This window comes from Pimephales promelas, chromosome 12 (assembly GCF_988280905.1).
Source record: "Pimephales promelas chromosome 12, fPimPro1.hap1.1, whole genome shotgun sequence".
NCBI classification, from domain to species: domain Eukaryota; kingdom Metazoa; phylum Chordata; class Actinopteri; order Cypriniformes; family Leuciscidae; genus Pimephales; species Pimephales promelas.
Genome location: NC_142780.1, coordinates 13,430,387 through 13,457,473, shown reverse-complemented (window position 1 = coordinate 13,457,473; position 27,087 = coordinate 13,430,387). Strand labels below are relative to the sequence as shown.

General features: G+C 39.1%; 1 protein-coding gene and 1 long non-coding RNA gene across 2 annotated transcripts; one reads left to right on the top strand and one right to left on the bottom strand.

Annotated features, from left to right (window-relative positions):
- Positions 1-10,545: 10,545 nt before the first annotated feature.
- Positions 10,546-14,143, bottom strand: LOC120495061 (uncharacterized). Its single transcript, XR_005625964.2, has 3 exons — positions 14,031-14,143; positions 12,613-12,685; positions 10,546-10,690 (listed from the first exon to the last, which is right to left on the bottom strand). It is a non-coding gene; the product is annotated as an uncharacterized LOC120495061 (long non-coding RNA).
- Positions 14,144-17,474: 3,331 nt separating this feature from the next.
- On the top strand, positions 17,475-19,329 carry LOC120494999 (serine/threonine-protein kinase pim-1). Its single transcript, XM_039694348.2, is given in 7 exon segments — positions 17,475-17,484; positions 17,978-18,095; positions 18,097-18,133; positions 18,214-18,264; positions 18,393-18,774; positions 18,877-19,053; positions 19,226-19,329. Coding segments are annotated over 7 exon segments (879 nt in total).
- The last annotated feature ends 7,758 nt before the right edge of the window (positions 19,330-27,087 follow it).

The window sequence follows — 27,087 nt, the reverse complement described above, 5'->3', positions numbered from 1 at the left end:
AAAACATTCCAGGATTTTCTCCATATAATGGACTTCAATGGGAACCAAACGGTTCAAGGTCCAAATGAGAGTTTCAGTGCAGCTTCAAATGGCTTTAAACGACACCAGACGATGAATAAGTGTCTTATCTAGGATCCTTCGAGTCATGACTCGAAAAAAGATTTGTTCATTTTGATGAACGACTTTGAACAGGAGAGTCACGAACGCGCATAACAGAACAGAGCAAGGCGAGCATTTGAGCTTATAAAACTTAAACTTTTTTATTTATTTTTGAAATGACCGATCGTTTCACTAGATAAGACCCGTATTCGTCGTCTGGTGTCGTTTAAAGCCCTTTGAAGCTGCACTGAAACTCTCATTTGGACCTTGAACCGTTTGGTTCCCATTAAAGTCCATTATATGGAGAAAATCCTGGAATGTTTTCATCAAAAACCTTAATTTCTTTTCGACTAAAGAAAGAAAGACATGGACATCTTGGATGACATGAGGGTGAGTAAATTATCAGCAAAAGTTTTTTTAAAAGTGAACTACTCCTTTAACTCTGCAAAATCCTGATTAACACCAGGACCTATAAAGTAGGCAACCGAAAGAATTTTGCAATGTCAATTTACGTTGTTTCACTGTGAATAATAAGATGACTCTTTTTTACTTCCAAAAACGGTCTTTTACCATTAAAATTAAGTTGTTTTTTTTCTTTTTTTTATAGTGAACCTTTGCATCCATGGAAAAAAACTACGAGCCGGGACTCGAACCCAGGTCGCCCGAAGCACAACCACGCTATCGGAGCGCTGCCCATAAGGCTATCGGCTCTGACAAGATTTATTCTTGACACTAAGAAAAAAAAATGTATTTTAAGATCAGTTCACTTAAAGGTTCTTTGGTGAACCACAATGATTCTTTTATAGCGAACCCCCTACCTCTGTGGAACCCTTTATGAATGTTGTGAAATTTAAGAATGCGCTTGTCGCTCTTTTCCATGCAATTACAATGAATGAAGACTGAAACTTTCATGCAAAAGCACCATTAATACATCAGAAAAGTGGTCGATAACGCAAGTCAAACAATAGCGTCGTGTGGGGGAGAAAAAATGTGTGAGGAAGATACAAATGAACCCAACTTAATTATTTTTTCAAGAACATTTATAGTTTATCTGACCATCTGGTTTACATTTGCAGGTTATGAAATGCATAATAAAATGGCCTTGTTGTAATGTATGTGTCTAATTCATTCTAATTAGTCTAATTAAGTGATTTATAATTTAAAGAAAAAATGTTTTGACGATTTCAAGGGTCTTCCGATGGAAATCTAAACATCATTTGTGGACACAGACCACAAACCCCTCTGATATGATATCTGGGTGCATATTTTTGACAGCAGTTTGAAACAAGTCGGTATCAAACAATGACTCTGGCCCACTGCCCAGGTACCGAAAACAGAACACAGCAGGGTTCTGGAGTAATAGTTCTGAAGGGTTAGAGGCAATTCATATTCAATACGGCCTGGGCCTCTGTTCTACAAAACTCACCAGCTCCAGATGGCAGAGACTCTATTACTAAAGACCCTACTGTGAGGGTCCAACACCTCCAGCATCTTTAGAAAGAGATTAACCAATATCAACAGACATTCCTTCAGAGATACACAAAACACTAATTGGCTCAAAATGTTAAACTGACAAAAAAAATAATAATCTAATAGCTTGTCACAAAATCTATTATACAAATCATAATTAAAGGGCACTGTTAGATATTTAACTTTAGCCATTTACTACAAAATAAAAAGATTTAAGAACATTTTTTTTATTAATTCTTCAAACATTTTTATTAAGAGAAAATTATCCTTTGAATGCAAGTTGCTTTGGATAAAAGAATCGACTAAATGACAAATGTAAATATTACACATATCATTTACAACAAAAAAAAAATTCACTATAAACACTTTTTAGATTTAGGGGGAAATCAAATTGCTCGTCAAAAAATATATCTATACATTCATTATAATGACATTGACTCCAAATCTCAGCATACTATTAAAAATGTATTCATAGATGATATTTATCTTCCTTTAATATGGCTAAAACTGCTATACTATAAACATGTTTTGAATCTTTATTCGCTCCCGACCAGAGAGCGGCGAATCCTGCTTTGTTTCAGTCGAGCTCAACTTAATTCTCCCCCAGCGTTTCTAAGTCAGTCAGTAATTGAGTGCATTGCAGTGCACAAATATAAGCCCTTTCTTCATTTACACTCTGCTTCTTATTTCCCCTCTCCCCGTCCTTAGCAGCATCTGAGGGTGATAAATTATTTACACAGGGTATGGATCTTACAAGCACTCAATCCACTGCAGTCACTCAGCCATATTGCCCCGGGGAGAAGAGTGTGGCCAGGCATTTTACGAAAGAGCAAGCAAGCGTGGCGATAATGCACCGGCCCGATAAAGGTCAGCAGCCCCCCTCTGGGTCTCCTGTGATATTTTCATTATTGAAGGGAAGAGGCTGCTGTACGCCAGCACTCACTGCACTGTGCTAATACTGAGGGGTGGAGAGAACAAGAGAGAGAACGAATAAGAAAAGAAAGTGACTGAAATCTTTTAATTATCCAGTAAGATATAACATCTTTAAGCTTCCACTAAGAAAAAATAGTCCACAATCCACCAAGCTACAAGATGAATTGCAAAAATATTAGAGTAAAATAGAAATTCGGAAGTTTTCAATACCTTAAAAGTGCCTTGTGTAGTAACAGCAACACTGAAAGGAACCCTTGTGAAAATTAAGTGTGCTTAATTGTATTAAATGTGCATTTGTATTGCACTTCAAATCTTTAAAATATGTTAAAAAAAATGGTAACACTTTACAATAAGGTTCGTTAGTTAACATTAGTTAATGTATTTACTAACATGCACTAACCATGAGCAATACATTTGTTACTGCATTTGTTCATCTTTGTTAATGTAGTTCATGAAAACAGAGCTGTTCATTGTTTGTTCATGTTAGTTCACGGTGCATTAACTAATGTTAACAAGATTTTAATCAAGTATTAGTAAATGTTGAAAATAACATTAACAAAGATTAACAAATGCTGTATATGTGCTGTTCATTATTAGTTCATATTAACTAATGTTAACTAACGAACCTTATTGTAAAGTGTTACCAAAAAAATATATAAATTATGGGCTGCTTGCAGATAATATATATATATATATAATAATATAAAGGCCACTTAAGTGTCGGCCTGATCTCATGAAATGTGTCTCTATGGCATGCATTTTATTTATCGTGCAACGAAAATGAGTTTTTATGTGCATATGATACGCACCTACCTCACACCTCTAATCCCACCCAAGGGGTTTAGTGTGTATCACATTCACATAACAACTCATTTCTGTGTATAAATGGCACGAATAAATACAATGAGAGTATACTTGACTATGTTTCTTAATTCTTAGTGCACTTTACTTTAAAGTACATTTTAATAAACTTTTGGGTAACACTTTCGATAGTCCACTTTAGACATTCTACTAACTATAAGTAACTTTTCAACTACATGTCAACTAACTCTCATTAGAGTATTAGTAGACTGTCTGCTTAATATATGCAAACACTTTATTTTGTTGGTCCCCCAACAGATATTCAACTGACTATAAGTAACTTGGCGACTACAAGTAAACCCAAAGCCAAACACCTAACCATAACCTAACAGTCTACTGACAGTCTACTATAATATACTAATATTCTAATGAAAGTTAGTTGACACGTAGTTGAAAAGTTACTTATAATTAGTAGAACGTCTAAAGTGACTATCGAAATACAGTGTAACCAACTGTTGTCATGCTTTAAAAAGGTACATATACTTGGATGTTTTAAATAACATAATAAAGAATAACATAAAGTACTTGGTCATAATTTTAACTGTAGTGTGTTATTCAACATTTACAACTTCAATACACATTGGCCGTGTTTAAAAATTATAAAATTACATGTAAATATCTACTTAAAGGGTTAGTTCACCCAAAAATGAAAATGATGTCATTAATGAACCGGAAGACAATACAATGCTGAATAAAGTTTGTTATTTTTGGACCAAAATGTTATCTAAATAACCCACTAATGTCACATGGACTACTTTGATGATGTCTTAATTTCCTTTAAGAACATTATACCGTGTATACATTTTAAAATGGAGGGACAGAAATCTCTCGGACTAAATCTAAAATATCTTAAACTGTGTTCTGGAGATGAACAGAGGTCTTGCAGGCTTGGAACAACATGAGGGCGAGTCATTAATGACATAATTTTCATTTTTGGGTGAACTAACCCTTTAAATGGATTAAAATATTTGGCTACACTATATGTACAAAATATTGGGACACACCTCTTAATTATTAAATTCAGGTTTTCCAATCAGACACATTGCCACAGGTGTATAAAAAACTTTCACCTAGACATGCAGTCTGCATTTGCATTGTGCAAAAAAATGTGTCGTTCTAAAGAAATTAGTGGATGCAAGCATGGTACTGTCATGGGATGCCACCTTTGCAACAAGTTTGCTGAGGTGAATGTGTATAAAAGTTGGCAACCCTCTGCTGATTCCTTAGCTGAAGAATACCAATCTTCCACTGGCATTATTATAAGCACAAAAACTGTCCGGCGGGAGATTCATGGAATAGGTTTCCATGGCCAAACATCTGCGTGCAAGACTCGCATCCCCAAGTGCAATGACTAATCAATCACCAATCTAGCGTCAGAGAGATTGGCATAAAGCACGGCACCACTGGACTGTAGAGCATTGGAAACTCTGGAGTGACGAATCACGCTGCTCTGTTTGGCAGTCTGATGGACAAGTCTGGGTTTGGCAGATGCCCGAAGAACTTACTTAGCATTGTGCCATTCAGGGATTGGGCTAGGCCTCTTAATTCCAATAAAAAGAAAATCTTAATGCTTCAGCGTGCCAAGGTGTTTTGGACAACTTTGTGAGAAATACTTTGGGAAAGCCTTTTCTATTCCAGCATGACTGTGCCCCAGTAGACAAAAGCAAGGTCCAAAGACAATTTGATATTTTGGTGTGGTAGAACTTGACTGGCTCGCACAGAGCCCTATGACCTCAACCCAATAGAACACCGTCAGGATGAACTGGAACGGAGATTGGGATCCAGGCCTTCTTGTCCAACATCAGAGCCTGACCTAACAAATGGATGAATGGGCGAAAATTCCCACAGTAACACTCCAAAATCTTGTGGAAACCCTGGAGGCTGTTACAGTATGGCTGCAAAGGGGGACCAACTCCATATTAATGTCTTTGTAATTAGATTGCGATGTCATTACGGTACCTGTTGATCATGTCCCAATACTTTTTGTTATTATCTGAATTTAATATAAACCAATAAACGTTCATTTAATTGCTATTAAAATGCAAATGTGTTTGCATTAAAAAAAAAAAATTACATCCAGTTTACACTGAATGTATTCTTTTAAATTATATTTCTTCATAATAAGTATGCTTTATGTTTAAGTATGTTACTTTTTTCACAAGGGAACTGTTCACCCAAAAATTAAGTCATACTTGTTGACGACTCACGTTGTTTCAAATCCATATGCTGTTTGAAGTATCTTTGTGTAGCTTTTCCATATGATGGTTTAACTTAAAAAAGTAAGTAACCTGGTTGCCTTAAAATTTTAAGTTCATTGAACTGGAAAAAGTGAGTTAATACAATGAAGGAGATTAATTTAACCATCAGAAACTCAAAATTATATGTTATCTGAACTAAATAAATTATTTAAGTTGATTTGACAAAAGAAAAAATGTTGTGATTACTACACTGTAAAAAATATTGTTGGTTTAACTTAAAAAAGTAAGTAACCTGGGTTGCCTTAAAATTTTAAGTTGATTGAACTGGAAAAGGTGAGTTAATACAATGAAGGAGATTAATTTAACCATCAGAAACTCAAAATAATAAGTTATCTCAACTAAATAAATTATTATAAAGTTGATTTGACAAAAGAAAATATGTTGTGATAACAAATCTTGAAAATATTTTTTACAGTGTAACTATAAAAGTAGTCCAACCAAATAATGTGCTATTTTCCAAGTCTTCTGAAGCTTTACAAAAGTCAAAAAGCTGTTATCACATATTCCAAATATTTAGCATGAACTGGTTTTATTCAATATTGAATATGACTGAATGTGGCTTGACTACACAAGTTACACAAATGAAAGTAAATTCGCATGGCCAGATCAAGTAAAACAAGTTGATTACACAATGTCACTTTATACAGTGAAGGCTTAAATTTTTATTATAATTTAAACTACAAAAACGCAAATTTATGAAAACGGTGACATCATGAGTATTACGTATTCAGTCTATGGGTGCGTAGTGGTTCTTTACAAAGTCAACAACATCGCAGACTACTGAAAACATTTTTGTAGATCAGTGTGGTCGGTTTGACTTGTCTGTTTTTAAGAAAAAACTTTGTCAACTAAACACCATTGTCATGTAAACCTTTTTTTTTTCACTTTCAACGGGCTATCCTGTGAGCCGTCACTGGACGTTTTAAATCTAAATGGCTTTCTGTTTTATTAGCAGTGACTGTGCTGATCTTTTGCATCTTATCAATGCTTACCTAAAAATAAAGTATCATTCTGAAGTATCATTGAAACATCATTTTAGGTAATCTTAAGTTTCAAAATATGAGTTTCATTTCAATAAATAACACAAGCCAGTCTATAAAGTATATTAAGCAAATAACAGAACACTGCAATATTTAGCGGCGTTTTCTTATGCAGGTTTAGTAGTTAGATCTGCTGGGAAATGCAATGCTGAAATGTGTGTAGAATGTCAGTCAACTCAAAATACAAACCAACAGAGACCCCGGCCTTCATTGCTAATTCAACAGATAACATTCTTTTAATCGAATTTTTCATTCTTTTGAAATTACTTCCTCACCCAAGTGTGATCACCATCCCATAACTATTAAACATTAAATGGAATTATCACTCTTCAGCCACTAAATGACTAATGTTCAAGCCGCATTACATAGACGCAGAAGTCTGATGTTAAATTAGATCAACTCCCCAGCTTTGTGCCATTTTCAAAGTACAATCGTAAAGTTACACACAATGTGGATATGAAAAGACTTGCTATTAGGACTTGACTTGTGCCTGAAGCGAACACAGCACTCTTGCTTTCCTCCTGAGATCTACACAATGCAGAACTGAAGTCGTGCAAGGACACCACCTCTCCAGAGAACTGATGAGACAGTTTATGGTGTCAAATCAATATCTTCGTTGATTGGATCCAGCATCCTTCTAACATTTGTCAAATATTTGTCCAGTATTTCACAATATGACTAGGTCAAAAGAAAGTATTTAGAATATATAATTATTTTAAATATTTATTATTCCACTTTTTTGATCCAAAACAACAGTGCACTGGGAAAATAAAGCACAGGCATTTTCATGTATGACTTTATCATTTGAGGGATTGCATATCAACCAAATACAAGCAATTTGTCCAGACCTAAAGGATAAAAATATGTTCATTTGAACTAGGGTTCCTTAAAAATATTACATCAAAAACAGAAACAATCTTAGATGTAAAAAGGGTTATACTTGTGTTGTGTTCAAGCATTACTTAATGGTGCTGGGTATTATTTTTCCCCTATCAATCCATTTATGTGAAACAAAACAGTGTACCACTGCATTTTCATAGCACTGCCATCCATTATTTTGTTATGCGCTCTTTCATTTGACAGTTGCTCTAAAACGGAAGTCATGCATGCTTTGATTTGAGCTACTTAATTGGGGTTGTTGCAATTTATGCATAATTCAGTAAATACTTCATAACATCAGACTTAAAAAACAAGATTCCCAGGTCTAATTTCCCCCCAAAATAAACTATGATCATCCATCTTGCATTACTATCTATTAGGCGATGTTCAGACTGCAGATTTTTTTTCTCAAATCAGCTTGCATTAGATCAAATTAAACATGAGGATATAGAAATGTGACTAAATACCAAAGGGGGAAAAAATGGTCACACTTTATATTAGGTGTCTTTAACTACTATGAACTGGGATATGGGTACGGTTAGGACAGGATTGGTGGTCTGGTTAGGTTTAAGGGAAATTAATTACAGCTTTAATTACATGCAGGGTTTTTTTTTTTTTTTAATAGTGTGTACATAAGTGTTTTTGTAATATAATTATTAGTGCATTGTATCCAATTTAAATGTTTTTACAAAGTAATTCATGTACTTTATATAAAGTGGGACGAAACAAACTGTTTAAGTTAAAGTTTTTTAAATAAAGGCTAAATAAGAGCATGGCATGAGTAATGGCAAGGTCAGGTTTTATTCCTTCAAATGCTACGCAAGTTGCTTTGTATAAAAGTGTCTGCCAAAAGTATAAATGTAAATAATACAATTTAATGATGAAAATGAAATCTATTCATTTGATACATACTGTACAGCAGGTCTGAATTGACTAGTAGGATTATTTTAAACTTTAAGCAATTGTGACATTTTCCTTAAATATGACCGATATAAGTTCATTGTACTTAATAGATTTTTTTGTGTTGGTCATGAGAATGGTTTTACTAAATGTACAGTAGTTCAGTTTTAGCTATACAACACTAAATAATTAATTTTTTTTTTTTTTCATGTGAACTCAAATGAAGTTCATAGTACTTGTAAATATGGATTTTAAAAGTATTGGTTTAAGGAATTAAATATTTACACTTTACAATAAGGTCTCAATTGTCAACATTTGTAAAATGTTGTAAAAATTTGTATTTGTTATCATTAGTTATATTGCTATGAACTAACATGAACAACTTTATTTCTACTAACAATAATAAAGATTAACAAATGCTTTACAAATATATTGCTGTTAGTAAATTAATTTTAGCTAATATATTAAAGGAGTAGTTCACTTTAAAAAAAAAAACTTTTGCTGATAATTTACTCACCCCCATGTCATCTAAGGTGTCTTTGTCATTCTTTCTTCAATCGAAAAGAAATTAAGGTTTTTGATGAAAACATTCCAGGATTTTTCTCCATAAAATGGACGGAACCAAACGGTTCAAGGTCTAAACGACAGTTTCAGTGCAAACTGCAAACTGTTCAAAGGCTTTAAACAATTTCAGACAATAAATAAGGGTCTTATCAAGCGAACGATCGCTCATTTTAGTTTTATAAGCTCAAACGCTCGCCTTTGCTCTGTTCTGTGATGCGCGTTTGTGACTCTCCGGTTCGAACTCGTTCATCAAAATGAACGAATCTTTTTTCGTGTCATTTGGTTCATTCAACGAACGAAATGAACAAGTTGGCTCGGGAAAAGATTCATTCATTTTGATGAACGAGCTCGAATAGGAGAGTCACATCACAGAACAGAGCAAGGTGACCATTTGGGCTTATAAAACTTAAACTTTGTTTTTTTTTTATGAGCGATCATTTCGCTTGATAAGACCCTTATTCATCGTCTGGAATCGATTAAAGCCCTTTGAACAGTTTGCAGTTTGCACTGAAACTGTCTTTTGGACCTTGAACCGCTTGGTTCCCATTGAAGTCCATTATATGCAGAAAAATCCTGGAATGTTTTTATCAAAAACCTTAATTTCTTTTCGACTGAAAAAAGAAAGACATGGACATCTTGGATGACATGGGGGTGAGTAAATTATCAGCAAAAGTTTTTGTAAAAGTGATCAGGGTTTATACTGAAGTGATGTAAAATGACATAAACTATACTTCATGTTTATTAAGTGGTGCACATTCATATTATACACAACATACTGTGTTTGTATTATAATTAATGTGATTTCATTAATACAATTAACACATTTATAATTTCATCTTTGGCAGTGTTTTTACCACTGAATTTGAAATGGCTTAAAGCACTAAGGAAGCCCGTGTCAAGCAAGCAGCGAGTTCTGACAAGTGAACCCTGGCACCTGTACGTCTGGTGGTGTGATCGACCACCGAATCCTCGTGATCGACAGGTCCGGGTTGCCGTGCCCCGTCAGTCAACGTGACGCGCCTGGAAAATGCCTGTCACTCAAAACAAGAGCTCTGGACGCGCACACAAAAGATGGGGAGGCAGAGGATGAAGGACACGTCTGATACTACCGTGCGAATCAGAGGGCTACAAGACCTATCTGTTGTCATCCGCTGTCCTCTGACTTTACCACGGAGGGAAAGAGATCTCCCTGACCTTGTCCTTCCAGAGAAAATGGCACGAAGCAATCTTCAACAAAGCCCTCTCGAGAGATACAGGTTGCCTCTATTAAATGGGCAAATCAAGCAAAGCCCGTGGCAATTTCGAGACTTCAAGGGAAGCGTGATGGGTCAGTCCTGTCGATGTTTGTCGCTGTCATTTTCTTTCCCTCGCCCATGCTCGCCTTTCACAACAAGCTCATTAAAACTGTGCATCAGCTGACATTTTACCCCTCTCGCTCCCGCTCTAGTTGCAGATCATTAGTTAGCATTGTGCGGCTCAGAGGAAGCACACATTTTTCGAGATTGCCGTGTGTGCGGTTTGATGAGCACGTCACCCCCTCACCCCCAAAGATGTCTCATTAAGAGTTCAGTAGAAGCACCTCTCTGTCCCCCGAATCCGGCGTTCCCTCCCTCCGTGCTCATTCCCTCTCTTTTCGTCTGCTAATTAGCTGGCATTTTCGCCTCTTCTGTGCGTCCCCGGTTACATCTGAGAAAGAGACGGATATGATTTTTCTTTAACCCAAAGGCCAACTTAATCAGCTGAATTAATGACTTTATTACCCACACTGCCCTGGGCAATGCAGCATGTTTCTCCTGTACCCCACGTTCTCTCTTTTACTGTCACATGCACACCCATACACAACGCAGAATCTTCATACATTTAACACAAAAAAAACAACAGATGAAAGATGGAAAATCGGTACAAAGAAATGAGGATGCTGCGGAAAATACCTTGGTGCAAGATTTTTTCCAACTTCTGAAAAGTATTTTTTTGTAAAGGTTCATTTTAAAACAATATATGAAGAGTTCAGATGCAAAAGCCTCTAAGTGCCATTTGAAATTTTCTTCTAGAATGATCATTTTTATCAAGCTTGTATATTTAAGTTCAGTGATTTCACTTAAATGGCAATGATAAATACATATTAATTGTTATTTAAGTGAAATTACTGAACTTAAATATACAAGTTAGATAAAAATCATCATTGAAGAAGAAAATTTCAAATGGCATTTAGAGGCTTTTGCATCTGAACTCTTCATATACAGATTTATGTGTGTGTATGAATATTATATATATATATATATATATAGAGAGAGAGAGAGAGAGAGAGAGAGAGAGAGAGAGAGAGAGAGAGAGAGATTTGATCAAAATACATTAAAAACAGGAATATTGTGAATTTAAAATAATTGTTTTCTATTTTAAAACAGAATTTATTCCAAAGCTGAATTTTCAGCATCATTACCCCAGTCTTCAGTGTCACATGATCTTCAGAAATCATTCTAATATGCTGATTATTATTACTCAGGAAACGCATCTAATTATAATCAATGTTGAAAACAGTTGTGCTGCTTATATTTTCATGGAAACCATGATACCATTTCATGAATAGAGAGTACAAGAGAGACATTTATTTGAAATATTATGTTTAATATATATGTAAATCCTTACTACTGTACTTTATTTTGTACTTTACATTTGATACATATCAATGTAATGTATCCTTGATGATTAAATTAAATTGTATTAGTTAAAAACAATTCTGACTGACCATGGACTTTTGAATATAATGTATTTATTTTCTATATTTGAATATAATGTATTTAATTTCTATATTTGTTTTTAAACCATCTAAAGTTTCTACATTATTGAGTATTTGTGGCACATCCGCAATACAGCTAAAACAATTTTATAACTATAAATAAATAAAAAATACATTAATAATACCCTTGATGGTTAATGACTGTAAATTTCCATTGTCTGTTATCTGAAAACATTAACAAGATGGGGGGCACTGGGGGGCTTAATTGCCTAAACTGTTTTTGTGGAACAGGTGTTCACAGAAATTCAATTATTTACTTCAGCATTTAATATCTTTAAACATTGTTTTCACATGTCTGTTCCATAATTGCCTTTGTTTCATTAATGAGAGAGAGAAAAAAAGTGTTATTTGTTTCATTACAAAAGTGGCAGGTCTTTCTTGCATTAGATAAATTAAGCCATTTTACCTTTTATGCTTTTCTACTCTGAAGTATCTCATTCGCAATTCACGGTGTTTGTAATTGGATAGATGCATGCCGTGTAATTACAAACTGGGACATTTTTGGACTCGGTCGTGAGCATTTATGTTTCATCATGATCTTTTTGATATTAGTAAATGATCTGTGGATGAGCTTAAGTAATTAATGAAAAGATTAATGCAACAGTTGTAATATCAATATTCAAGATATTCACTTTTTTGAAAGTACAAGTATGAAAAATAAGTTTTTTATGAAAACAACAAAAAAGGAAACTAGTTTTATTTGTAGAAACTAGTAGAATCAGCTAAGATATTAAGGTAATAGTTTTTTTGTTTTTGTCTGTTAAATTAAAAATTAAGAAAGCTAGCATAGTACATGTAAAAAAAAACATACCTGTATCAATAAGATTTGAACTCTGGCAGACACAAGGACTGACGATCAAGACGATCTGACCAATTACCAGAGTCTGAAAAACAAAAAAAAATTCAAAACACATTAAATCAAACTTCTCTTCTAATCAACAGCCACTTTTGTCAGTGTTAGCAGAGTGTGTTTTTGTCACTGGTCTAGTGAGATGATTTTCAGTCAGTCCCTGCAGACCCATTAGAAAATTGCACCTGCAGTTCAAGGCATTTCATATGCAGTGAAGACAATACTTGTTTGGCACCATCAAACACTTCCTCTCCTAGATGGGGAATGTGATTAAAAGTGGAGGTGGGGTTCGGTTAGAAAGGAAATATTCATTAACATAAATCACCTTTCTACAACTCCAACCCCCAATGCCACACACACTCCTCCTCGTCCTCCACATGTTCAGTGGCTGTGAGGTGAACGCAGGATTGTTAGCGAGAGATGGCGAAGTCGGATATAATTTGATTTCCACACAGTTCACAAGTAATATGCAAGTGAAATATCCAGTACACTCAGAATGAAATGGAGGAAAAGCACACGATTCAATGCATTTTGCGACCCTAAGCGTAGCTCATGTGCTGGAATGCACATTGCTTCTTCATATTATGAGTCTGATACTGAACTCGACACACTTGCAATGAAATGGAGCCTTGTACAAACAGGCAAATAGTAATATCTTATGATGGCATGTAAGCTTTTAGTTCAGCAAAGCACGAAATCTCCAATGAAAATGTGACAACATGCAATCACTCAAAAATATCAATAACCAGTGTTTCCCGGCCCTGTTCCTGAATGCACACCAACCGTATTTTCTCTCTTATCTGGCCCATCTATTTGTGGTCTTTCTTGGAGTCGTTTCACTAATGAAATGATGAGTTGAATCATGTGTGTTTGCTTAGGAAGAGTTCGAAAATATGTACTGTTGGTTGGTGTGCCTCCAGGCTCCAGGAACAGGGTTAGAAAACACTGCTTTAAAAAACATCGTCAATGCGGCTCTAGTGTTTATTGTATTTTGTCTCCCCCTGGTGGACAGAAGGGAAATTACATGCAACGATGCAAGATGAGGATTAAATGCACCACGTGGAATAAACCGTTTTTGAAGAAGTTTATCTCATTGAATCCCATTTAACTTTGCGAGAACATAAATTAAGTGATAAGATCAGACCGCAGTCTTCCTCAATATCATTAAAGAAGCACAACATTATCTTCATTTCTTCAACTGCCATTCCTATGGTTTTATACAAATGCTTTTAATAGCAGCAATGTGAGATTATGATATTCTAACCAATAGCACAATAGTGACATTGATTTAAAGCGGAACTAGACCCTTGGAGCATGTAAACTAAGTTAAACACTTCAACAAAGGAAAAGTTAATATTTCTGACCATTTAGAAACTTACATTGCCCAATCTCTATTTTGTTCCAAACTAAATCAAGCAAAATCCTCCACTGCGTCGATCGTGACCACGAGCCACAAATGTGGTGTTCAGTTTACTTCCTAATAGGGGATAATCACGCTTCCGGGTTTCATGGGCGGGATTTGTCAACTTTGTGCATGTCCACTTCCGACACAGTTCAACAATGCTTGAGACAAATGCTATTTATGTCACTACTCTGTTCCACTTTGTAAATCTAACCAACAACGCCAACCGTACGTAAGTTTTCATGGATTCCCGGCTGAATTGAGTATAAGGAAGAGGTGGATTAAAACTTTAAAATAAAACAAGGTAGCACGTTTGTTTGCTGCCGGCACTTTAGTGAGTTAGACTAATTTACCAGGGATGCCGTAGGCTATAAATAAACTTAGTGTAGTCTTTCATCAGTTTGCCAGCGAGATCGGTGATTCAACGGAAGTGGCAGTGCACAGATCACAGCGGATTCTGTGATCTTTGTGCACTGAATCACCGATCTCGCTGGTGAACTGATGAAGGACTACACTAAGTTTATTTATAGCCTACGGCATCCCTGGAAAATTAGTCTGACTCACTAAAGTGCCGGCTGCAAACAAACGTGCTACCTTGTTTTATTTTAAAGTTTTAATCCACTTCTTCCTTATACTCAATTCAGTCGGGAATCCATGAAAACTTAAGTAGGGTTGGCGCTGTTGATTAGATTTACAAAGTGGAACAGAGCAGTGACATATGAAGAGTTCAGATGCAAAAGCCTCTAAATGCCATTTGAAATTTTCTTCTTTAATGATGATTTTTATCAAACTTGTATATTTAAGTTCAGTAATTTCACTTAAATAACAATTAATAGGTAATTATCATTGCCATTTAAGTGAAATCACTGAACTTAAATATACAAGCTTGATAAAAATGATCATTTTAGAAGAAAATTTCAAATGGCACTTAGAGGCTTTTGCATCTGAACTCTTCATATATAGCATTCGTCTCAGGCATTGTTGAACTGCGTCGGAAGAGGACATGCACAAAATTGACAAATAAAGCCCATGAAACCCGGAAGCGTGATAATCCCCTATTGCAATCATTTGAGCGAATCGGCAGTGTTGCCAGATCTCGCGAGAAAAATAAGCAACCAGGCCGGTGAAAACAAGCCCAAAACATGAGACTTTTTCAATAGACAGTAAAAGAGCTTTTTCTACGGAGCCCCCCCTAGGTTCCGGGACGAGGAAAATAAATAAACTGTGTGCACGGTTTTACAATCCGTCGGGACAGATCGGATGGTATTAAACTGTGATTGTCAATTTACATCCACGTGGACAGATTGGTTGGTAAACTGTGCACAGTTTTGTAAAACTGTGCACACGGTACAGTTTATTTTTCTTTTGTAATGAAGCTTGGCTGTTCATCTAGTGTTGGTACTGCACCCAAATAAAATCTGACTGAAAGCTCATTTTTGAGATATCAACTTAAAATTTGGAACACAACTTCTTCAGATTTTTGGCTTACGTTTTCTTGCAGTTTCAAGGCCTGTTCACACCCCGGGACGAATTTTGCGCGCGTTATTTGCCGTCGTTTAACGCCTCGTGACTAAACAAAGGGCGCCAACGTGCACACCGACGCATAAAACGCCACGCGTAAAAGCGTGATTTTTTTTTAAAAATGCCTCGGGTTGGTTTTTTTTGTTTGACGTGCTGCGTCAAAAATTATCCGACCAATGAGATTGGCGCTTTTGCTCACGTGTTTGGAGCTTCTGAAGTTACAGTAAAACACAACTTGGGGGCGCTCAAACACAAAACGGTCTTGCCGAGCACACATATGCAACGGCGAAGAAGATACGCCAAGTAGCGTCGCCGTCTACACAGCCAGGAAGAATTGAGACGAGGAAGATGCAAGGCAAGATGAATGTAGAGCTGCTGTTCTCGTTGGTGCTGGAACATAAAGAACTATATGACAAATGCGACAGGGACTACAAACATCTTGAAAAAAGAAAACTGATATGGAGTGGTATTGCAGAGCAAATTGGCGCCATCTAATGTCAGGGAATGAATTTGCATGTTCACTCGGCTCATCGTCAGAAAAAAATCGCTTGGTGTGAACACAAAAAACGTGTTGAAAAACGCTGACGAATAACGTGCGTTGATATCCGTCCCGGTGTATATGGGCCTTTAGAGTAAAATATATTTTGTAATATACATATTTTATATAAAATAGAAATAATGTTCATTTTCATAAACTCAAACTTATAACGTTTCACTTTCATAATTTCATTAATACTTCACTTCAAAAATAATTTGGCAAATGTCTTCTTTAAAACAAGACCAAATAGGTCTACATTCCAAAGCATTCTTGAATTACAACCATTTAATTTTGAATAGTACTTTTCATGTCTATGCGAAAAAAAGGGAGAGTGACAGTTAAAGGGTTAAACGAAATTAAATTATAATATCTATATCTGTAATATCTAATTATTTAATAATATGTAAAACTCTCCAACAGTCCAGTCACTATCAATCGCGACGGTCCAGAGTCCAGACTCGCACGACTCGCATGACGTTTTCCTAACTAGAAGACAAAAACAAACAAACAAACAAACAAACAAACAAAAGCAACGATTGCCCCGCTCTGCTTCTGATTGGCTGGTACCCTTTGCCATCTGGGTCAGAGCCAATTAGAAGCAGGATGTGGGTGCGAAAAAAAACTCTTTGAATGGGTAAAGGGAGAGAGGGAACAGGCAAGACAAACTCATACGTTTAAATCACATAGAAAATATCTGCTGGGCAACGAGATGGGAACAAGCCCAAATAAGAAACTACATTTTAGAAACCAATATTTGCAAGCGATTTTACAGAAAAACAAGCCCAAAGTCGCTTATAATAAGCGGACTTGGCAACACTGCAAGGTTGAGTGAATGATTCAATGACTCACTCGAAAGTGAACTACTTGTCGCCACCTACTGACGCAACCATGTAACCTACAGAAAGATTCACTGAAAAATCTCCACTTATTGGAGAAATGATGCAAACTGTTATTTATAACATTGTTTTAATGTACGATCATAAACACAGTTGTATAGTTTTAGAGTTTACAACATGTTGTTGTTCTTCTAGTTATTTACCTATAGCAACTAATGAATCGGAAATCAAACACTTCTTGTCTTCATATTGAAAAGTAAATGCTAAATGCATAATGTCTGTTCCACAATGCTCATTTGCAGTTTGTTACTTAAGTAAGTGTTCAATTTCCACCCAGCATGTTGTGCTATTTAATTCATTTGCAAAAATGAATTTAATAAGCATGAATGGATTCTAATAACTAGCGTTTTAATCATCAGACCACATTTCAAGATTTAAACAAAATACCATTGTTTAGTAAAAGCATATTTGTTTGTGTACAACACAATGTGTCAACTCTAAGTGGAATTGGGTGGCACTGGCAGTCATGGCAACTGGTACCTGTTAATTAGAAGCTTATGGAGGAAAAAATCATGTGACCTTGGAGAGCTAAATAATGAATTGATAATGTGCACTTGTGGTCTAGTGCAGGTTCTCTGAATACTTGGGCATATTTGTTAATGGCTCTTAAATGGAAAGAGGAACACAATCACAAAGGTCATCCTAGAGTTCTTAGAAAAGAGAAGGCAAGCTCATCATGCATTTCTGTATATACCTCTTCCTGTGACCCGAAAGGCAGCTCAGAACCGGGTCAGGATGAGACTGCTGTGCCGATATACGAGAGACATGCTAAATTAATTGTTTTTTTTTTGTTCTGTACAACAAAAACTTGACATAATCCTTCAGCTAGATATGAGCATCCATTAATGGAAGCTTAATTAACCTTAAGCATAATCATAAATGCCCCTAACTGAAGAATCATCATAATGTATGAGAATGAAGGATGTCATTATTATTTAATTTAATCATGTTTTTGGTTAATATTTTCAGAATTCTATCAAAATGTAGTGGCAGATTTCAGTGGCCTCGAAGTCCAGTCGCCTGCAAATCCGCCAGATATTTTGAGCCGGTATCAGTTTGGCAGAATACTTGGTAAGGGAGGATTCGGCATTGTATGAAGGGAAACGCCTGGAGGATGGCCTTGAGGTATCATTATTCTACATACAATATTAGTGTATATTATGTCCACTTTTAGTGCCCTTGTTTTGATTTGTTCTGTTGATCAGGTGGCAGTAAAAATTGCCAGAAAGCCGAGGAAAATGCAGTACATTTCCATTGTAAGTAGACTACTCTTTCCATGTTCTTTGACATTTTTAAAAATTAAAACATGTGAACAATTTGTTCAAGACTGGGCTAAATCTTGATTTGGGAAAGCACCCCCATCTAACAATGATCTTTCTTCTAGCCTGGTCATCCCGCACCCCTTCCATTAGAGGTCGCCCTGTTAATCCTGGTTAATAATAGGGAGCCTAAAGTTACACAGATCGTTCAGCTACTGGACTGGCAGGACGAGCTCGACTACTACATCATGGTTTTGGAGCGCCCCTTACCATGCACAGATCTGCGTAACTTCATTAGTCTCTTTAGAGGAACTCTCAGCGAATTTGGAGCGCGACTTGTCATGTGGCAAGTAACGCATGCCGCTAACGCATGCAGTGCCAGTGGAGTTCTCCACCGAGATATTAAGTTGGAGAATATACTGATCAATCCACAAACATTAGAGACTAAACTGATTGACTTTGGATGCGGGGATCTCCTGAAGAAATCTGCATATAATTATTTCTCTGGTATGTATTAAGACTTAAAACTGTTGTTTAGGACTTAAACTGTAGCATGTCCTAGAAATATATTTCCAGCCTACTCATCAGACACAATGGCTTTTCCTTCAGGCACACGTGAATATTGCCCTCCTGAGTTCAAAACAAAGGGCAGGTACCATGGGACTCCTGCAACTGTGTGGTCACTAGGAGTCCTCTTATTCAGAATTGTGTTTGGACACTTTCCAGGACCCAGTGAACTGCGGGTGATTAATTCGGGCACTTGGAATCAGCCTGGCTTGTCACATGGTAAGATGGTATTCAACACAAAAAGATAAAACCTGTGCCAGGAATTCTGGAAGTTCTGAACTTACAGTTTAGAATCTCAAATCTTACAGCTTATTACAAAGATAGCAGATGTAAAGTTCAAGGTCATAATCTGATTCCCCCGTCTCTCTTTGTCTCTCGTCGTTCTGCACAGAATGCCGTCTTCTGATTCAGTGTCTCCTGCAGCTGGACCCAAGCCGGCGGATTGGTTTGGAGGAAATCCTGTCCCATTCATGGTTTCAGCCACTGAGCCCATGATCAGAAGAGGTATTCACATTTTGACTCCCTATTATTAAGCATTTGTTTTTATATGTTGTATCTTTATTGTTTGTGACACAATTCTGAAGTCAAATCTCTAAATATAATGTCTGAAGACAATAACTTTCTGTATTTTGTTTCAGGCCATCCTGTAAGAAAAAAAGAGATCAAACTGATCTCTTTAGAATCTGGTTATAATCAATTTTGTGCAATGTATTATAACTGCACAAAACACCACAGACGTACCCGGGGTGGATGCAGGGACCCGACCCGTACGGCATAGCAGCCCGGAGGGAGGTCTGAGTGTGTGGTGCAACACGGACCCGCTTCCGTCGAAGGGCAGAGGGAGTGTGCGGAGGTGTCAGTGCGTCCGGGACACAGCCACTGCTGCTCACTGGCGATGGAAGAGGGGCTCGGGGGTGACAAGGCATAGCGCCGTCGACCACCAACCAAGCCCTCTTGGGACCCAGATGTTTCAGAAATTGCTCTTTTGTTGAAAATGTTTGTGACACAGTTTGTGGACCAGTCTGGCATCCAACAACCAGCCTATTGGCGCTTTTCCACTGCATAGTACGGTACGGTTCGGTACGGCTCACTTGTGGTGCTTTTCCACTGCATGGTACGGTACAGTACGTTTCGCTTCAGGTCGCTTTAAATGGTACCTGGTCTGTTGAGGTTCCAAGCGTACCGTACCGGTACTAAAATGTGACGTGAAACACTGCAGATCACTGATTGGTCAGACAGAATCGTCACTACCAGCGTCACTACTAGCGTCATTGGATTTGCGACACGAGACACAAGACACTTTTTTAGCAGTATTTTTGTTTTGCTGCCATCAGCCTCATTTTAAACACATTTTTCCGTCTAGCAGTTAAAAACAACCACATACCGAGAATCAGGAACACCATCCCCTCGATAGTCTCCATTGTTCCTGTGTTGTGGGTTTGAAAATGTGGCGCTTTTAAGATGATGTCATTGCAGTAGAGGCGCGCGCAAATAACGATCAGTCCCACACACTTTGAAGGGGTACTACTGCAGTGGAAACGCAAAGCGATCCGAACTGTTCCGCGCCGAGTCGAAGTGTACTGAGCCGAACCGTACCGTACTATGCAGTGGAAAAGCGCCTTAAGTCAGATCACACTCTGTGGACCAGTCTGGTATTCAACAATCAACCTAAACCAGCTCTCAATCTGTGGACCGATGTGGCATCTAACAACTAGCCTAAGTTAACACACAATCTGTGGACCGGTCTGGCATTCAACAACCAGCCTAAACCAGCTCACAGTCTGGCATCCAACAACTAGCCCAGGTTATCTCATAATCTGTGGACCAATCCGACATCCAACAACCAGTCCAAGCCAGATCACACTCTGTGGACCAGTCACAACTGGTAGACCAGCCTGGTATCTAATAACCAGTCCAAGTCAGCTCACAGCCTATAGACTAGTCTAACATCTAATAGTCATCTCAAGCCAGCTTACAGTCTGTGGACTAGTCTGGTATCCAACAACCATCCCAAGCGAGCTTACAATCTGTTGATCAGTCTGGCATCGAACAACCAGCTCAAGTCAGCTTACGATCTGCGCCTCAGTTTGGCAGTCAACAACTAGCCTAAGTCAGTTCACAAACTGTGGTTTAGTCTGGCATCCAGCACCCAGCCCAAGTCAGCTCACGGTCTGTAGACTGGTCTGGCATTTAATAACCAGCACATGTCAGGTTACAATCGGCAGACCAGTCCAGTATCCAACAACCAGCCCAAGCGAGCTCACAATTTGTGGACCAGTCTGGCATCGAACAACCAGCCCAAGTCAGCTTCAGATCTGTGGTCCAGTCTGGCATCCAACAACCAGCCCAAGACAGTTTGCATTCTGTGGTCTAGTCTGGCATCCAGCAACCAGCCTAAGTCAATTCAGCTCAGTGTCTCTACATCCGTCTGGCATTTAACAACCAGCACACGCCAGGTTACAATTGACTGACCAGTCTAGCATCCGATAATCAGCCCAAGCTAGCTCATAATTTGTGCATCCATCACATAGACAACATATTGTGTATGTACTCGAAAAAGATATAAGTTTCTGTATATCGAAAAAAAAAAAATATATACAGGGGTTGGACAATGAAACTGAAACACTGGCCAATGTTGGAGGTTTCACATCTATATGCCTGGCGGCCAATCTTCAGAGTGAAGCACGGGTGGATCAGTGATGGTTTGAGCTCCAATATCATGACAATCCTGATTGTATTTGATGGACACGACACTGCCGAGGACTACCAAACCCTTCTGGAGGATCATGAGCACCTGATGCTCAAACCGCATGATCATGCACCAACACACACAGCAAGACTTGTGACAGAAGGGTTTGATGAAGATGAAAGTGACGTTGAACATCTCCCATGGTCTGCACAGTCACCAGATCTGAATATTATTGAGGTGTTTTGGAGGAGCGAGTCCACCAGCATCATATAGTGACCTGGACACTGTTCTGGAAGAGGAACGGCTCATAATCCCTCTGGTCACTGTGAAGGACTTCTACAGGGGTTGGACAATGAAACTGAAACACTGGCCAATGTTGGAGGTTTCACATCTATATGCCTGGCGGCCAATCTTCAGAGTGAAGCACGGGTGGATCAGTGATGGTTTGAGCTCCAATATCATGACAATCCTGATTGTATTTGATGGACACGACACTGCCGAGGACTACCAAACCTTTCTGGAGGATCATGAGCACCTGATGCTCAAACCGCTCAAACCGCATGTTCATGCACAAACACACACAGCAAGACTTGTGACAGAAGGGTTTGATGAAGATGAAAGTGACGTTGAATATCTCCCATGGTCTGACAGTCACCAGATCTAAATATTATTGAGGTGTTTTGGAGGAGCGAGTCCACCAGCATCATATAGTGACCTGGACACTGTTCTGGAAGAGGAACTGCTCATAATCCCTCTGGTCACTGTGAAGGACTTCTATCTGTCAATTGGTGCTGTATTTGGATGCAAAATGAGGCCCTCACCATTCTAACAAATTATTGTGTTGTGAAACCAGGTGTTTCAGTTTCATTGTCCAACCCCTGTAAAGTTGCTCCAAACACAGATAGGCCTAAATAGATCATCTTCACCTATTTCTGAAGAGGATGGGCAGTCTTTTGTAATTCTGTAAATAAGCCTAATGGCAAATTGTGTGAAATAAATCAATGACAATAATATGTACATTAAAAAAAGTTTATTATAGACCTACTGGGACTTTCTTTGTTGTTTATTTTTTATGCTTTATGGTTTAAAACCTGCAGAGAATAAGTAGAATTATTTTAGGTGAAGCAATAGTTTTACAGTAGTTTACATTTACATTTTATAGTTTTACATTTATAAAGAATTAATAATGTGTGTAGGGACTAGTCGTCCACCAACATCTTCATGCCCTGCATGGTCCACAGGTTCGACTTCTTCCTCCGGCACCGGCTGATGGTGTTGCCTAGGGAGAGGGATCCTCTTGGTGACACAGATGTTGTGGAGGACAGTGCACACTGCTATTACGGTGCAGACTCGCTCAGGGTGCATCCGTACCCCTCTATGAAGACAATGAAACCTAGAAAAAATAATTAATGATTACTTACTTTGATTGGTGACTAATCAAAGTTTAACCTGATAAAAAAAATATATATTAAATGTAAATCCGTGTTATATTTTATCTGCAATAACAATGTGGGTTTTTATAAAGATCCGTTTGGCCATTGACTTTTAAATGTATTATTATGCATTAATATGAGGAGAGTCTCAGTATAGTTAGTAGGCTATAGTTAGTATAGTATAATTTTCAGTGATCGCACTTCATCAGTGCCATGGATAGCGGCACAGGCAAAGGATTTTACCTGCGCTTGAGGACTCTGATGCACCGCTCAACGACTGACCCAGTGGTGGTGTGGATGGTGTTATACCGTCGTTCTTGCTCAGTCCTCGGAGCAATTATAGGCGTCATCAGCCAGCGTTTCAGTGGGTATCCACTGTTGCCGAGAAGCAGCCCATTTATTCTTCCAGCCTCGAAATCATGATGCGTGCATCACGGGCAGATCCAGGCCATCTCGCCACCAAATTAAAGATTTTATAATTGGCGTCACACGCAATCTGCACATTGATTGAATGGTATCCCTTGCGGTTGACATACAGATACTCATGCTCAGATGGTTCCTGGATCCGGACGTGAGTCCCATCGATGCAGCCCACAATACCAGGAATGCCAGAGACCCGGCGGAGTCGGTGTTTCATCACCGCACACTCAGCCTCAGTGGGGAGGTGAGCAGATCGCGGAAGGCGGCAGCTCAGTGCCAGTGAGACTCTGCGGATGGCTCGACATGCGGTGGATTTGTGGACATTAATCATGTCTCCAACAGTGTTTTGAAATGCACCATTTGCGTAAAAACGTAGCGCTATTAGGAGCTGTAATGCCGGTATGGTTCGACACAAACTGTAAGTCGGGTGACAGCTCATCAACAAGTTCATAAATATCTCTCCGACAGAATCGAAACCTCTCAATCAGCTCCTCATCATTGTAAATGTCCAATGGATTGTTTCTGTCCCTAATAACTCTCTCCCGTCTAATAGCCCGCTGATTGTAAAGTCTGTGTATAAGGCGCGCCATGTCTTTATTGCTGAGTTATCGGTTATCAACAAGTGGTCACTATAGAAACTTGCCTAGATTTTGACTTTACGCCTGCTACTGACTAGGCGTAAGATTTACGCCCGATCTTAGCGAGAAGAGGACTTAAGTCTGGATGGTGCAACGGCCGTAACTATTAGGTCGGACTTAGAATGTTGAGTTAAGACCTACTTACCTTAAGACCAGGCGTAATCCCTGTTGGTGCAACTGGCTTCAGAACCTCGCGTGCCCGAGTCACTTTAAACTCCTCTTCCAGGGATTTCAGAGGCAACCGGAGCATTGTGGTGTTTCCATAGAGGGCGATGTTGCTAAGACTCCTGGGCAACCCTAACCATCTCCTGAGACAGCTGCTGACCTTTCGTTCCAAGGTCTCCACCGTGGATATGGGAACCTCATACACAAGTAGCGGCTAGAGTATTCTTGGCAGTATACCATGTTGGTAGATCCAGGCTTTAAACTTGCCGGGGAGGCCAGAACGGTCTGTCGCTCTTAACCAGCTGTCCAGCTCCTGAACGGTTAACTTGACTGATGCGAAGTCTCTGAGGCTACTGTCTTGCCTCAGAAAAACCTTTCCCAATCTTTTCACTGGCTGTTCTGACAGTGATGGTATCTCTACTCCTTCGATGCTGAAATGGAACCTGTCCGTGACCTTGCCCTTCTTCAGCACTAGCGAACGGGACTTGGCTGGTTTGAACTTCATCCGAGCCCACCGGATGTGCTTTTCCAGCCCTTGGAGTATCCACCTGCCTCCTGGCCTCCTGACTCTGTGGTGACTGTCAGGTCATCCATAAATGCTCTGGTTAGCGGTTGCCGGACCCCTCCAGGCAACCGCTAATCCCGGCCCCCGACACTCAGGCTCTGCCGATTTAACAATCATGTTCATAGACACCGCAAATAGGATCACAGAGATGGTGCAGCCTGAGATTATTCTCACCTCCAGTTTGTGCCAATCTGATGTCACACCTCCTGCAGAGACTCTCATCCTGAAATGGTTGTAATAGTCCAAGATCAGATCTGCAATATGCTGTGACACATGGTGCTTGGTCATGGTGGTCTGGACCAGCTTGTGGGGGATAGAGCCATATGCATTGGCTAGGTCTAACCACAGTACCGTGAGGTCTCCCTTGTGTTCACGAGCTTCCCGGATAAGCTGAGTCACCACTCCCGTGTGTTCTAAGCACCCTGGGACTCCAGCAATTCCTCCCTTTTGCACAGATGTGTCTATGTAGTTGTTAGTTAAGAGGAAGTTGGAAAGACGCCTTGCTACTATACTGAAGAAGATCTTGCCTTCCACGCTCATCAGTGATATTATTCTGAACTGATTGATCTTCTTGGAATCTTTCTCCTTGGGGATCCAGACTCCATCAGCAAATCTCCACTGTTGTGCCACCTTTCCTCTTCTCCAAATGACTCGAATGATCTTCCAGAGTTGCCTGAGTAGCAAGGGGCAGTTCTTGTAGACCTTGTATGGGATTCCACTTGGTCCAGGGGCAGAGCTAGATCGTGCCTTACGCACAACCTCCTGGACTTCTTTCAACAGTGGCTCCCTGCTGTCAAACTCCTTGGTGGGGGAGGTGGATCTATAAGGATGTTGCACTGGCCCAACTCTTCCTCCCGGAGAGGGTCACTGTAAGTGCTGTGCAGATGCTGGTCAATTTCCTCTTTTGAACAGAGCAACTTGCCGAGTTGCGCTTCTGTCCCAGGAGCTGTTTAGTGAAGCCGAAGGGGTTGGCAATAAACAAAGCTCTCTTTCTGGATCTGTCCTTTCGACGCCTTCTGTGCCATTCTGCTCTGCGCAAGGTCATCATCCTTTTCCTCATGACAGCTCTCAACTCCTGCAGGGGGCGGGGGGTTTGGGGTTGCTCCTCACTGGCTTCCTTGTACTGCTTCTTGAGGGACTTCAACTCCTACCGGATTTTGTGGATCTTCGCTGCTCTGTGGTTCATGGAATGGGTGGTTGGAGTTGATCGCTTCTCCTCGGCACCGAACCTCTCCTGCGCTAGCCTGGAGATGATGGTCGTCATTGCCTGCAGCCTTCGATCCACATCTCCCTTCTCTGTTGCTTCAAGCACCTTGTCAACGTCCTCGTCGAACTGCCTCCAGACTGCCGTCTTACAGGCCTGTGGCCACTTGATTCGCACCTTTGTCTGGGGCAGAAGACTTGGGGGGACGATTAGTGGCACACGGAGGCTCTGAGCGCTATGGGGTGCTTCCTGGCTCGGCTCCTCCTGCGTCTCATCAGATGTAACATCTGTGCGCTGTGACACATGTTCGTTCTCCAAACGCTTCATCCTGGCTTGGTGGATTCTTAGACCAGGGCTGTTTTTGCAGGTTTTTCCAGCATACTGCGGTCGTTGTCGTTTCTCCATTGCCATTAGTCGGTAATCTTGGGTCTTTTTTGCACTCTTGATGTTGTAGAGTGTCACCCCTTTACTGCGGTGTACTTTCTTTTAGAATCGTGGCCGATTTGGAGATTGTATAGACAAAAATTCTGAGAATGTTTGTGTTTTTGTAAATTTCCTATTCATTTCCTATGGGTCGGTCATTTTTGACCCAAGACCACGAGTGTGACTATTTTTTTTATGACCACTTAGCATGCTCATGACCTCACTTTTTTTTCCTTTTTCTTTATTCACATACCAAATGCCAAAAAATTCACCAAGTATAATAACCTTCCAATGAAGCTGTGATTTTTTTAAAATTCAAAACAGAAAATTATTCAGTCAGAAGTGACCGAGGACTATCAGAGGGTTAATAATTTTTAAACGCTTTAAACAAAAACATTCAATATAAGAGTCAGTGTTAACAGTGTAGACCATTATTCAAAACCTCTGCAATTCGCTCTGGCATGCTGGACATCAGATTCTGGGCCAAATCCTGACTGATGAAGATCCATTCCTGCCTTATTGGTGCTTGGAGTGGATCACAATTTGTGAACTTCTGCTTGTCCACTCATTTTTTGAGGATTGACCACAGGCTCTCTATGGGATTCAGATCAAGGGAGTTGCCAGGCCACAGATCCAAAATTTCAATGTAATGATCTCAAAGCCACTTCATTATCACTTGTTTACATTTAAAAATATTTTTTTAAAAAGTGACTAAT